This window comes from Colias philodice, chromosome 19 (genome assembly GCF_061535455.1).
Source record: "Colias philodice isolate Cphi_HAF_F1 chromosome 19, ilColPhil1 Martin Lab GWU primary, whole genome shotgun sequence".
NCBI classification, from domain to species: Eukaryota; Metazoa; Arthropoda; class Insecta; order Lepidoptera; family Pieridae; genus Colias; species Colias philodice.
Genome location: NC_143104.1, coordinates 2,816,889 through 2,833,318, shown reverse-complemented (window position 1 = coordinate 2,833,318; position 16,430 = coordinate 2,816,889). Strand labels below are relative to the sequence as shown.

General features: G+C 32.5%; 1 protein-coding gene across 1 annotated transcript in view; it reads left to right on the top strand.

The window, feature by feature from the left end:
* The window catches only part of LOC149479825 (limbic system-associated membrane protein-like), a 52,427-nt gene that overhangs the window by 13,393 nt on the left and 22,604 nt on the right, over positions 1 to 16,430 (top strand). The window contains exons 2-3 of the mRNA XM_089707415.1: positions 2,235 to 2,359; positions 6,890 to 7,097. Coding sequence (XP_089563541.1) covers positions 2,235 to 2,359; positions 6,890 to 7,097 — 333 coding nt within the window. The remainder of the gene's footprint in view (positions 1 to 2,234; positions 2,360 to 6,889; positions 7,098 to 16,430) is intronic.

Sequence of the window (16,430 nt, the reverse complement as noted above, 5' to 3'; positions counted from 1 at the left end):
TATTTTAAGTTTTTATTATCTCGTTCATACTTGACAGATAATATTTAATATTTCAATACAATCGTCCTTTCAATAAGTGCTCTTCTGAATAATTTTATTGAGAAATTCATTACATTTGTGCTTAACAAAAAGTACTTATGTTTTCAAATGGTTAATGTAAACCCTCTGAAAACATAGGCACATATGAAAGAAAATAATAGATAAATTTAGAACTAATATGGAATACCTAGTAAGCTGTGAAGGTTACTAGGTATTCCATCTAACTGCATTCGTGTAGATAATGTTGACTGAAAGTTAAATAAACAATGTGTTCGATGTTCATGTATTCCAATTTTCACAATAGTAAATCTTATTCAACTTAAATAATACTAGTGAAACCACAGAACGCAAGCAGTACTTAAACAATCTTAAAGTCTAAATTATTATCACCTTTAACCCATTGACCACCGTAAGGCCCGATCGGGGCGCGACACAATAGATTTTCTATTGTGTCTGTGATTCCGAGGACTGATGGATTAATAAGTACATTAATTCTTTCAATTTTCGTTTTCGTTACAATTTTGTTACTAGGTACCTACTCATTATAATACTATCGTACAACAGTGACCTTTAGTAAAGACCAATATAAAACCTTGATGTTGTATCAAAAGGTTGAACAGCCTTCAGCCATTCAAGTAAGATGGTACTTACTCAATCGCCCATGCAGAAAATTGTCGTACAAAATGAAATGTATTACAGATGTGGTCATGAGAAACTTCTTTATACCTACGCAACCTCACAGAGGCTTTTAAATAAAACTTAAGAATCATTCTGTTTCTTTCTCTCTCCCACTTTTACTCTCTCCAGATTTGAAAACATTATTTACTATATTTCTTACTAATAATATTAGACTGAAAAGTTTGTTTGAACACGCTAACTACTTGATCAATTTCAAAAATTGTTTTTTACGATTATATAATTTTTAAGTACATAATATACATATGTATAATACGCACTGAACCGGGCTGAAAATGAAATAAATTATAGTCTATGTGAAACAGGAAATAATTAGCTTTCTACAGGTGAAATTTTGAAATCGATTCAAGTGTTTTGTAAGATAAAATTACAAACACGTATCAAGTACCTAGCTTATAGTATAGAAAAAATACAATCAGCCATAATCCATGATCAATTCATGAATCTTTAACGCTTCGAAAGTGTGGTCAGACGTATTTCTGACGATTTAACAAAGGAAATCTCTTAACTATGCATTGTTCTATAAATTAGCTCACTTAATCTGTGCTCAAAGAGACGGCGCTGCGGCTTGCGGTCAAGATAGGTACATTTACTTCTATTGGTTTTGGATGCGCTTTAGTTTGTTTGTATTTTGGACGATGGTGGACGATGCATTTTGTATGAAGCATTGACATATTTTTCTTTATAAGCAGTTCCTTGGCAGCCGGCTATTACGACGATTACCACCGTTCTCTGTTTCATACTTACGTTGTAGCGTATATTATGTTACGGACAATTTGATAAGACCAAGCTTTATTAATAATGGCCGGTCTGTATTCATAATGTCCTTCTCAAGTGGGCTATGTGATTACAATAGCATGATTAACCACTTTTCCAAAGCCCATCCTATTTTGGCCAAAGTAATATAAATCCGGGAATTATTAGTAATGGCCGGTCAAAGCGATAAATTAATCAGTTTGCTCTTCGCTCTTGGGCCCTATTAATAATGGCCGGTGCTTATTAATAAATCCCAGTTAATCACGTCACCCATAACATATACTACATAGAAAAAAATATAATAAAGTGATAAATCGTTTTGAAAAAATGGTTATCTTCCAATTCAATGAGTACCTACCTACCATATTCTTTCACTATTTTTATTAATATGAATGTTTTTTTTTTTCAATAAAAAAATATTTCACACGCAACACAATTTCCTGTATTTGCTCAATAAAAATAAATGCGTGGTAAAAATAAATTTCTTCAATCTTATATTCACCGCAATATCCTTCCCATGGGAACCAAATTCCTAGTTGTTTTCAATCTTGCACTACACCAGCAACCTCGCAGGACAAGATAGCTAACATCATAAGTAACAACATATTTTGTTCTACGACTATTGGCATAACGCAATAAATTATTTTTAAATGATTTTTTAAGCTTTTATTGTACTATCCTAACATTTGTAAGTCTATGTTCTATTCATTATCGAAATCTAAATCTTTATGTCTTCTTTACAGATTCACACACAACAAAGAAGTTTTCCGAGGAGCCAGAGTTCGAGCGTCCGATCGGCAACCACACGTTCTTCCTGGGACGGGAGGCTGTGCTCGGCTGCTCTGTACTCAACCTGGGGAAACATAAAGTGAGTTTATTATATAAATAAATCGTTTATACACGGGGCGGCCGGGTTAAATATTAGTTTGAATGTAATAAGAATGTACTACGATTCTACACATCAAACTCAAACTCAAACTCAAACATTTATTTATTCAATTAGACTTCTTCTAGAAGCACTTTTGAAACGTCATTAGGTACATATTTTTAACATTTACCACCGATTCGGAAAGCAGTATCTACGGAGAAGAATCGGCAAGAAACTCCATAGTTGCTCTTTTTAATCATGTCAGTTTTACAATTTTACAAATTACATATGTAACATCATAATAATTATATTAACATAGAGGTAATATGCCAAAGAACTGTCCTGTGGTTTTTACGCGACAACCCTCCATGGGTTTTTATCGTCTATAAATTCCTTAATACTGTAATAGGCTCTCTGAACTAGTACATTTTTTATATAAGTTTTAAATTTAGAACTACTAAACTCTTTAATATTATGAGGAATTCTGTTGTAAAAGCGTATACCTTGACCCATAAATGAATTTTTAACTTTAGCTAGCCGGAAAAATGGCATTTCAATTTTATTTCTGTTTCTTGTGTCATAACAATGTCTATCTCCTACTTTTGTTTGTAAGTAAGCGTTATTGTGAACATATAAAATATTATTAAATATATACTGCGACGGTACAGTAAGGATACCAGTATTCTTAAAGAGATCCCTTAGTGAGTCTCGAGTACGCAAATTATATATAGAGCGTATGGCTCTCTTCTGTAATATAATTATATAGTTTCTATATCTGCAGCCCTGCCCCATAGCAGAATTCCATAGGACATTATGCTATGAAAGTACCTAAGTAAACCAATCTAGCCGTTTCTTCATCGGTGAGATGCCTTATTCTTCTAACTGCATATGCAGCTGAGCTGAGCTTAGCATCTGCCTAATTGATAGACAGTTGATAACAAATCACAGCAAGTCACGACAACAACAAACTGAGGGTATTTGGGTCTAATGTTGTATAAACAACGTCTGAGCCCCTAGGAAGGCGGCAATTTATAGTATTCAACAGCTAAGCATGTTCTAACAGGAAATAGTAACAACTACATTGACAACTATTCATCCACAAAAATATTAAATCAAAAGTTACGTCTAACAATATACTATAACGACCCGGCCAGGCTCCTAATATAGTTATAAACTGTTTTAAGAGCCGGTGTTCAAGTTATATTACACTATTGCAATGGCATATACGCGAGTTCATTCAATTATAATGCTTTGTAGCAATGAGACTTTTTTTAAGAATATAAAAAAATCTCTCAGCAAAAAAATGCATGTTCGAATCCCGCCTCGTGGTCAATTTTTTTCTATTCTTTAAAATATGATGAGTTTATTAATCCTCGTCAGTTGTATTATACTATGCTCTGTTAATTTAGTGTGAAGGCAGCTCTATTATACTCTGCAAATTGAGTCTAGTATGAAGGCAATCATTGCAATTGCCCATACATAATACCTGCTTCGGTCTACCTACTTACTTCACAGCACTTACTGGTAAGTAGGTGGTCTAGTGTGAAGTTGTACTGATATTCTAACAAGTTTGTGTTTCTTTAATATATCTTAACAAGGTATTAAATGTAGCCTAGGCTTTTAAATTCCATTGTGTATGCACACAGTCATACTATAATTAACCGACTACATTTTTATAACACTTGGTGTTATTTGGTATAATATTAAGATACTCGTATTTAAACTGAATTATTTCTTGTACAATTTATATTATTGTGTAAGACCTCAATTAAATCATTCAAATAGATAAATAAATCTGCAAAAACACAACTAAATAATTCTTTTATCTTGCTGTAAAAGAAAATAAGGCATGACTTTCGAATACTACAAGTAACAAATTTTATAAGTTACATACTTGAAATCTTATAAAATCTCATCCGAATCTAATATTATCTCATCCTTTTCGCTAGAACAAATCGAATAAGAACTTATTTGAAGTTTAAAGCGAAAGATTAAAAGGTACTTTATATTCTGTAGAAACATCATGAGAGTAGATTTCCAAGTTGGGCGCTAAACTTTATAGAGTATAATTAAAGGTTGACTTTCACATTATATATTCATAATACACTTTTAATAGTCGGCGAAGTTTGGGACAATACTATTTTATAGCCTATTGTTGTTGGAATTAATAAACTGAAAGTTTTGGGTGAAAATGTGAATGTAATGAGATTTGTTTCATAGTTTAAGTGAAGGAAAACATAAAGCCTCTAATGGTCTAGGTTTCAGACGTAAAATGTAATGACCAAGCGCTTAGGACTAAAAAAATGTTGCTACCTTTTCGTCTATTAAGAATAAGATCTAACGTAAATTCTCAAAAGGGCTTGTGTTCCTGCTTTGGGATTAAATATGTACTAACGATAAAAAGAATAACCATATAGAAACGTTTAGATTACGTTGATTACGTTGATTACAGATACAGTCAACAAATCAAGTCGATTCTTTGTTTTAGCGTAGTCAGATGTCCTAAAATTATAAAGCTGAAGAGTTGAGTTGAGTTGAGCTTGTTTATTTGAACGCGCTTATCTCAATAACTACTTTTCCGATTTGAAAAATACTTTCAGAGTTAGTAGCCTATTTATCGAGGAAGGCTATAGGCTATATATTATCTTCACGCTAAGACCAACAGGAGCGGAACAATGCGGGTGAGACCACGGAGCACTAGTCAGTGATATAAGTATAACAAAATACAGTCTACAAATAGATTCGGTACTTCTTTTGGTCAACAATAATACCAATCCCATTAATCAACACGAACTAAACAACTAAACTACAGGTATGCAAACAATGCAGATTATTCGCTAGTGATACATCACGTGCGGTTTTATAATCCGAGAGGTGTTCGGACCATGTACCATGTGATATAATGAGAAATGTCGCTTTGCTATCGCTTTACTAGTGGAAATTGTTTTAGTTTCATACTGATTATATTTTAGATTTATAAGATATACCTTAATCTCACAGAAGCATGTGAGTTAGGGGTCAGATCGCGGTCTTAATGCTAGGTAGAAATTTCTTCCAGTACACCTTTAATACAATTATTAATTACATTGACAGCTACTAATAATATTGATACCTTTTCAATTAATACGTTACACATTGTAAATCTTTAAATATCTATATCTTATTTCTTCAACTAAATATTGTATTATCAATATGTCACAAATGAGTTGAATTTTAAAATCTATGAAAATGAATATTCTATCTCGAACCTCTAAGCTTTCTTTTTCTTGTCTTTTAAGCATTCTTATCGAACTTAAGTTAATCCTAAGTATTAGCTCGATACGTCGTTTTAGTTCATTACTTGACAGTAAACAGTAGTTGGAGTATGCTTGTACGTAATAGTGTGGGAACAAACATTTGCGCCCCACATCGTCGGGCTATTACTGGTTTTGTATACTATTACTGTATATCTACAGGATAAACGTTTTATTCAGTTTTAAAGTTCTATTCATTTTCTACAAGCGGGAGCGTAATCAACGTTACCAAAATCTACTTTATGTGGTTATTTTTTTGATTGTGATGTATAACAGCATAGTATTTACTAGGTTTCCGCCCGCGGCTTCGCCCGCGCAGTCAAAGAAAAACCCGCATAGTTCCCGTTCCCATGGGATTTCCGGGATTGGGTCATTTCCCGGGATAAAAAGTAGCCTATGTCTTTTCTCGGGAATCAAAATATCTCCATACCAAATTTCATGAAAATTGGTTCAGTAGTTTAGGCGTGATTGAGTAACAGACAGACAGAGTTACTTTCGCATTTATAATATTAGTATGGATTAATAATTATCTGTTATATTAGATAATTATTATTATCTGTGCATAACAGAATCGACTCTCACCTGTGCACTGCACGTATCGCACTGAAACTTAGTCTCTAGAACAAGTTCAATATAATACTAAAACCAGATGACATATTTTTATTTTTTATATCAGATAAATCTATAGATGTAGGTAAAGTTCTTATAAAGTTAAGTCGATTAAAATTATAAAATATGTTACCTATGTATCGTCACAGTAGGTACATAGAGGGAACGTTTTCATTCTTTATTCGAACCGCTAGGGAATGAAAAATGCTTCTTGAATCTGTGTACCCGATGAGTACAATATAGAGGTCATCAAGAGGAGAGTTAACAGGTTCATTCTAGACCACTCTATCTTAGGCCACATCACAGCTTACCATCAGGCGAGGTAGTGGCCAAGCGCTCCCCTATTGCACTATAAAAAATTGGTTGTCTGTAAAGTCGGTTTATTGACGATAGTTGAACGTGACAACGTCTTAAGGCCGATTGTGCTTCTTTGTCGCTCGTTCCGCGCTCTCGCTTGCACTTCGAGCCTTACATGGAACGCCTCAGAGCGAGGTAACGCCGCATGAGTCATGTTTATTCGCGCGTGCAGCCGGCTCTATCGAATTATAAGACGTTGTCACGTCAAAAAAAAACATTCTAAAATAAGTGCAAGAAGACAAACGTATTAACAAACAACTATTGTTCACAGGTAGGATGGTTACGAGCAGAAGACCAAACGGTCCTCACGATGCATGAGCGCGCGGTCCTCGGATCTCGATACGCTGTAAGCCTCGACCCACCCCGGACCTGGCAGTTACGAATACGTCCATTGCGCGCTGAGGACCGAGGCTGCTACATGTGCCAGATCAACACGCAGCCCACTATGACGTGGCAGATCGGATGCATCGATGTATTTGGTATGTGTAAATCACTTGGTACGCGATGGTTATATTTTAGTGTTCAATAGTTAGCCTGAATATAAAAGAAATTACAAACATTTAAATGTACGATGCATTACTATGGAGATTGATTGTTCGATGCCTCTATTGAGATTAAAATTTCAATGTGCTGGGTCTTAAATAACGGAAAAAGGAATAAAATAAAAACTTTATTTATTTATTTAAAATGAATATTTCAACAGTCATTAAGCAGTGAAGTTAAACAAATATACATTTTGTAAAGGAAGCGTGGCTTTCTTCCAAGTATATTTAAATGATATTTAAGCCATTTAAAAATGAATATAGCACAAAAATATTAAAGTATATTTCCTTCGCTAATAAGCCTTCCTAGTAAAACCTATAAAACGCCACTCCGAGACAATAAGCTCAAAGTACTTTTTAGTTTTTCTTTGATTTCTTGAAGTAGTTTCTTAAACAATTCCCAGTAGATTTTCTTGTTTCATTTTACGTTCTCATACTTTCTGCTAACTTATATTAGTTCGGAAACAAAAACCAAACACTACTTTATAAGTTACGATGACTTAGTGAAAAATCGAAATGCTTTTGAAGATGAAAATGCTTCGTCAAATTTAGATAATTTATTATGAAATTGTAATATCGATAATATTTTTATCTGTATAAACATTTGCCTTTATTAAAAACGTGAATCTTTTAACATTTCATTTATTATAATATTATTATTTATTTATATTGTATTACATTATAATATTATAATAGCGCTATAAATAGGTACGAAGTTTATATTCATTTTTCTTTATTATTCAAGTCATTAGTTAAGTTCATTTCAATTATAGATTACTAGCTTTCCGCCCGCGGCTTAAAGCAAAAACCCGCATAGTTCCCGTTCCAGTGGGATTTCCGGGACAAAACCTATCCTATGTCCCGGGGTAAAAAGTAGCCTATGTCCTTTCTCGGGTATCAAAATATCTCTATACCAAATTTCATGCAAATTGGTTCAGTAGTTAAGGCGTGAGACAGACAGAGTTACTTCCGCATTTATAATATTAGTATGGATTCTAGTAACCTAATACATTCAAAACGTACCAGTTATATTCAATAAATGAGCAGGTAAGTATAATAACATAATTTGTAGAATTCAAAGAAAATACAAAACAGGAATTACGGTATACATTGTAAACAAGGAAAACAAATTATCCTAACAAAATTTAAAATTCCAGCCTTTGGTAAATTATGGCTCATTAAAACAGGTTGAATTAAAGGTCTTCTTAAACTTATATATTCACCCTCCTGTGTTTATGTCCATAAATTATTTCTATGGGATTTTATGTTTGTGCAATTTCTTCATATTATGAGGTTTTAAAAAATGTAAATATTTTCTTTATAAATTAAGTTATTAAATTAATTAAATATTTTATATTTGATAAGAAACAGTGGCGTTACATATTAATTATTTGACAAAGAGTGAAACATTAACTCTGAAAACACAATGTGCGTTGATGACTTCCAAAAATGGTTCCTAGAAGTTCAGATATCTCGGCCGTCAGCGCTGACGGTACGCGTGCCGTCAATGTGAGACTAAATTCAGCCTAAAGAATCCGGAATCAGCTACATTCATCATCATCATCAGCCCATATACGTTCCCAATGCTGGGACACAGGCCTCTTATGAGGGTACAGGCTATATACCACGCTGGCCAAGTGCTGGTTGGCGGATGACACATGTCGTCGAACTTTTGGTTCTTGGACATGTCGGTTACTTCACGATGTTTTTCTTTACCGTTCGAGCAGTGGAGATGTTACAACATGCACAGATAAATTGAAAAATCAATTTATTTCCTGCACGCTCACCTGGTCTCGAACCCCGGACTTATCGATTCGAAGTCCGAGGTTTCACCACTGAGCCACCACTTCTCTCATCAGGTATATTAGTTTTTTATAATTACCCGTACCATGCATATTATAATAATATTTTTTACATAACGCTCATAAAATTATTTGAAAGTGCTGTAAAATAGTAGTAGAGCAAGCTATAATATTTCAACGGTCCTAAGTCATAATTAAATTTCTTGCGCATGTGGAAATTAACGTTATAAGCGAGTGCAATTTGAAACCGGATGGAATATAAGGTAAAGGCAACGGTTTTAAATAAAGTTAATTAATAAAAATTTAAACAAAACGAAATAATACTGGAACTAGTCAATGTGTTTCTTTCAAACAAACTCAAACATTTATTTAATAAATTAGACTTCTTATATAGAAGCACTTTTGAATCGTCATATCTATGGAGAAGAACTGGCAGGAAACTTCATAGGCTCTAAAATATCTTATCTACATACTGCAGTTCAATCAAGAGGTAACAATACAAAGTAAAAATTATGGTTTTAAAAGTAAACATAAAATAACAGTGTAACCTTTTAAGCCGTTGGTAAGACCAATCGATCGGTGACTCAGGTTGGCACGCAACAGATTTTTGCATCGATTCCCTTTTACCTTAGGGCTAAGCGGATTGCGGTTTTTCTTTTTATATTTAATCGAATTATGGACTGGTATTGGAAATAATATATCTCATTTCTAATAATGATGTATTTGTTTAAATCTATAAGATACATAGTAATAGGACCTGCTGCATATATTTATGCTGAAGAATCATACTTAATACTTTAGGCAACTTAAAACAAAAGCAAATAAAAAAAATTAAATTATTATTGTTTTATTATAGTTTATAATATCTGTGGTTCTATAGTGCATGGTATAAAAAAGGGAAGTCTAATATAAAAATAACACTTGTATATTCTGACCTACTTTTTCCTTTGTGTAAAATTGCACTTCATCGATTGAAACATAATTCCATCTATTGAAAATATAATTTAACCAATTACCCACATAATTTTCTATTTAATTGATACTGTACGGACGGTGTGGCTTTCTGTCTTATAAAACTTATTTTATGTCTACGTGATAGCGTTATTACAATTTCCTAACATTAACGTACATTTTATTGAACAGTTAAGGTCTAGACGTCGGCATGTTTTATAAATATGACAGCAGATGGATAAGATGATTGTAGGCTAGAATAAAACAAAGTAATATCATAAGCGAAGTCCCGTGTTCCCTTGTGTAGAAGCATTATAAATCAATTTCACTGATTGATGATGTACCTACGGTAGGTAGTTACCCAACAAAAGATATTTTTTGTGTTAGCCTCCATGGAAATCAAACCCAAAACCTATTCTACGCAATAGTTAATCACATGTTTGTAAAAAACAAATAAGGAATAAATTTATAAAACAAACACAATTATAAACAGTCCCTACAAAGATACCAAAAACAGCGATCCTTCCGGGTAAATGTCCTTAATTCCGACCATATTCACAACCACATTCAAGTCGCAACAAACAAAACTGTCACACAAAGCTCGTTCGCTCGAAACGAATTTGATTATTCCCTCCCAAAGACGAAAAATACAAAACTATCGAAACGTATTAAACCGACATTTCGGGATACATTCTCGGATAAAAATAAAGTTTGACAATGCCTCGGCTTAGATGAAACAGGTCGAGTTTAGCAATATTGTCACATTTGCATGCGGCGCTCGCTATTTCTTATTCAATTCAACTTGTTCTTTACTTTATTGGAGCGGGTGTCACAGAATCGAAAGAATTATTATTTTTGATGAAATCTTTTGCGTAGTTTCCGCATTATCGGCGAAGCTTTGAGTTTGTGGGATGATTATTCTGTATTTACCCTATGCACAATTTTATAAGGTTGGGTCGCCTAAGATCGGACGCATATGCCGAAAATTTTATACGTACTGTATTTTTAATTTTATTTCTCATGATTCGATGTCGTTTTTCTGTTGCGGTCAACTGTAAATTGATGACAAAAAAATATTGTTTAACCCCTAATTTTTTGGTTTGCGTAGATGCTATCTATCTAAGCAAATTTAGAGCCTAAAAAGCAGAATTTTTTCGACTTACCATAGTGAAGAAAATAACAGTTCGGCCGAAGATCGGACTATGTAGTATCTTCATTTCTATGCGTTTAATAATAATGTTCACATTAGGAAAACATCCGGACTTACGTCCATACATTGAGCATCAATGATTGAGTCAGGAAATTCCTCAAAAAATTTGACAAAGAAGTTTTTTTTTTTTATTGCGTTTTTTTAGTCCGGTCTTCCCTCCTCATCCTAATTAAGTTTCTCAAACTTTTATCCTCCGTGTTCTAGGACTAAATAATGAAAATGTACCTAAGGTCTGATAGTCATAGCGTCATTGGATAGTTAAATATATTAAAAGTTAATAATTATTGCGCATTATTGCATAAGGCGCAGTCAAGAGCTAAACTTCGGTCCGATCTTCGGCATTGGGAGGGAAGATCGGATCTTGGGTTGTGAACGTCCTAGGCGTAACCAAAGTATACAGATGGAAAGAGGATTCGCTAATTCTGCCCCAAAATAATTAATTACATTATTTCAATGAAAGTACTCTCCACAATGAGCCATCAAAATTTTGTAGGTAAGATCGGATCGACGATTTTCGCCACAAAATACACCTTTTCTGCTGAATCACCTGTGTACACGTCCCGTCTGGTCGCTGGCCGGCCGCAGAGTGAAGAGAGGGGCAGAACAAAATGGCGGATCTAGTAGTGTTGGTAGCAGTAGAGAATATTGCCTAGTTTGCGAGTTATTCCATGCATCCGATCTTATGTCACATCCGATCTTAGGCGACCCAACCTTATATTACGTTTTAATGTATTCAATTTTTTACATGTTATATTTTACAACGTTATTAATAAAACATGCTATTCAAACGAAATAAATATTTGAAAAGAGGAAATTAACTCTAATGTTCGGACGTTTTATATCCCTAAAGAATAATTAAAACAGACAAGCCTTTTGTGTGTTGACGATCTCATTTTAATATTCGCTACATTTCCTGGTACATTCAGTGTAAAGATAAAATTTCGTTATAAATTAATAATAGTACATTATAGATACATCGAAAGGTCCCCATTATGTCTGGTAAATTAAATTCTTAGTATTTACGAGTTATTAATTTACGAAAACGCAATCAAAAATTATATCATCAGAAAATTTTATTTGTTTGTTACCAAAGACCGATTTTATAAATTCTTGTATACTTACTCAGTAACATAAGCAATATTATATATAGGTAGGTAATATTCTTGTTTTCTGAGTCAAAACGGGCGAAGCCGGGACAAGTTACTTGTATAGGATGGATAGGACGAATATTGATTTTAATTATTGAAAAATATAATAATTATGAAGTCTTTTTATGAATCTTATATAGTTATTTCAAAATAATAACATTGTTTAATAGTTATTTTGAACTCGAAGCACGGTTAACTCTTACTCAAAGTAATAATTGAGCTTTGAAGTTCACTCCTTTCTAGTACGAGGTAGGTTAATAGTTTCACTGTTTCAAATATTATACTTATGTTGTCATTTAATAATGTACTCTAATGCGTTTATATAAGGTTCATTATTAGCAACGATAAGTTACTTTAATTGAAAATGTTCTAATTAATTTTATTTACCGAATTAAAAAACTAATTATAATTAATATTGTAACACCGTATTAATTAGTATGAGCAAAATCTATGAGAGTTTGCTTGAACGCAAAATCTCAAGAAATTACAGGTCCGATTTTAAGGATTATTTCACTGTTAGACCATTTATCGTAGAAGGCTATATAATAGGCCATATATCATCACGCAGTAGGAGCTGAGAAATATTGTATTATAATAATGCCTTATTTACCGATTTAATATATATAAATGAAATATATCGTTCATGATAAAAATAAACAAGTATTATACATTGTCACGCACAATGTATAGCGAATAAGCCCTTGTTATCTGCTTAATATTTTATTTTTACTAGCAGCCACCCACGCGTTTTGTTAGATAAAAATTTTGATGATTTATTTATATATCCAAACCCAGTACCTATTTATACCTCTTAAATATATTATTTCGAAAATTCGAATTATAATTCGAAAAAGCACTTATGTAAAGAGTAACAATCATCCAACCATCCACACTTACATACTTATGTTATTAAAAACAATATCATAAGCGTATTATTAAAAAGTTTGTATGTATTAATTACTTCATACTAACTGTGACGCGCGGTGTCACCCGCGAAATGCCCGCGAATGAACGCGCGTGCAAAATTAATTATCATATTGTGTTATTCTGATATAACCAACGTACCTATAAAGTTTCATCCAAATCCGTAATTAATTTTGACGTGAAAGAGTTACAAACATACATATTATGTTACCATACCATACAATCATTCGAGTTAATATTATAATATAATAACTAATAAGTATGATAATAAAAACACCTATCAAACATATCTATGAACTTCCACAAAACATTGAAGTACAAAACTATTTTCCCACATAAAAAAATGAACTGAAAGTTGTGTATTACGTACAACGTTCAGTTTTTCACGTCTCTCACAAGCGTAGAGAACAATAAAGATATTCCATCAGACTGACATCGAGCTAACATATTGCAATGAAATTTTTCAAACGACGCTTTCTTCAAAGCAAAATAAAATTTCAACATTATCTCTCGGAAGTTGTGAAGGCTGACGAGGAGTGATAAATCATGTGTTGAATTGGTTGCTAAAATTACGGTAACATATATTAATAATTTAATATTTTTTATTATTTATTAATTAATAATATAATATTTTTTATTAATAATATAATATTTTTATTAATATTACATAATTACATACTCATTTATTTTCCTCGTCTTTTCTGGGTTGCCTGGTAGAGATCGCTGTCAGCGATAAGGTCGCCTACTGTACGTTGTTACATTATATTGTTAAGTTTGTAAAATGTATTCTTTATGGTGTTCAATAAAGTATTTTTCATTCATTAATTTCATTCATTCATTCATTCATTCATAATAACAATATTATGCAGATATATTTTATTTTACGTTTTATTGTAGGTGTATGTTTTAATTTTAATATCTGAATTAAAGGTAAATTAAAGCATAATAATTATAACGCTACGTACGAATTAGCAGGTTTTTCTGTGATATATTTAAATACTTTTAATCAATTATTAGTTTATAAATTTTGGTTAGAAAGTTTATTAAAAAGACAGACTATGAATCTCGAAATATCTATTTAATTGTGAAGAGAATAATAACACGAGCCGCTGTGCACGAACTAATCAATTCTAGTACCTAGGTATATTAACGGTAATACAAATTATGTTTATATTTTCGCCAAATAACATTATAATTTACAGTTAGTAGTAAGTGTATAAATTAAAAATATAAGTTAAAAACTGTTAAATAAGTTATCAGTGACTTACAAATGATACATGTCTATCGACGTCATTATTGGCATTGATTTCTTGTTACCAAAACATGTCTCCGTTTAATTAATCGAACTATACCGCTTTACATATAATTACAGTTTCTCTACGTGGCAAAACCAAAAACCCTAATAAGTACCCTCTATAAAATTATACAGCCACACTTCCTTCCGAGCGATATTGCTCAAATTTGATTGAGGTAAACACTTCATTTAGTTATAAAACGCGACACTATCTTTATGGCGCGTGGAACGGAATTTGACCCTTATTGTTTTATAGCGTAATAATACCAATCGGGTTTAGGCGTGTCAAGTATTAGGGCCACGCACACATAGGTAGTTCGTTATATGTATACGTTGTGCGAAGGCTGTGTGCATGTGTTGGTTGCCACCCTTTGTATAAAGAATTCATTTTCGAAGTAACATTGCCTGCCGATTTATGGGCCTGCAGTACTTTCATATGTTATAACGTGATAGCAATCCTACTTTTATAAACGTGAAATTATACAGAATTAATGTGTACGTTAAATGATTTGATTTGATTTTAAAACTTATTTCCCACCTTGATTATGTATTACGATTTAAAGGGATAAACTTTACAGTAATTATGCGATTTTGTCGTAATTTATAACAAAAAACAAAACATATTCATATGACTTTTTATCACCACTATATTATAGTAATTCGGTTAATCGAACTAGGTACGAATATAAATGCCAAAGGCTTTCCTAGGTAGCAACTAAAGCTAAACCTATACATGCATATGAAAACTTATGCAAATTGTAGTTTCTAAAATGAATTTATATTACAACTAAACTCACCTCCATTCAAAATTATGTTACACATTCCTTCCTTTATCCATTATCTTAGTTACGAGCTACGCTTTCGAATGGCCGAGCAAAATTCGCGAAATTATTACAGTTACTCTGAAACTTCACAATTAACACAGCCAACAAACTAAAACAAACAATCAAACGAAGTTTTTGCGTCACTAATTACCTTTTCTCATTACTGCCATGCATTTTAAGCGTGATGTATTTTTGAGGTTAGGTTAGGTATAACCTCAAAAACGCGCCAACTTTTGCAATTTACTTTTATTTGTGTCCACAATTTGCATGCGCGGGAACTGTCGCGATTCCTTTTCCAATTTCGAACTTATTCCATATTCGAAGCTACTCCGTGAATCGTGACTCGATTAGTTTTTTTAGCGCTTTTCTTTCGGCCAGTGGTGCGTGTTTTGGATGAAAATAAGATTTGCTTAATAATGCGTTTCAGATGAATTTATTCTGGAGAAATATTCAACGTTACTTTACATGAAATCTAAGTTTTTTTTAATCGTCACTAATAATTATTGATATTAGTGTTTTTATTGCCAGATATAAGATTTTTTTTATAGCTCGGTGTTGAAGTTAAAAAATGTACTTTTTATTACAAAATCCGATACATTTTATCGGTGGAATGCTTAACGGTTCTAAAATGGAACTGTCAAAAGCCGCTTAAAAGAATAACCATTGTCATATCGAAGGACATTCGAGTGGCATTTTGGAAAACTAAAATCCCTGAAATAGACATTCTAAATTCAAATACGTTCGGTAAACAAATTGTGTCGTGTCAATAAAGTGTCGTAACGGCTTAATTTATTTTTCCTATATGGATAAATCCGGTATGATTGATGTTTCAATATTAGCATGAATAAAGCTTGCTCTTTGCTCGTATTTAAGTGCTTTTAAATGGGATTTTGATAAATACAATAATTGCAAATGCAAACATACATACATAAAATGTAAATTCTTTTTGATTTGGATGATCTCAGATAATCTTGCAATAATCCGAGGGGATAAATGGAAACAATAAAAATCCATTTATGAATATAATTACGAAACTATTTTTCATTTTTAAAGCGGTTGCATTCTATAAATTTTAATTTGGAATATAATTAAATTTTCGAGGCGGAAATGTTTTAAT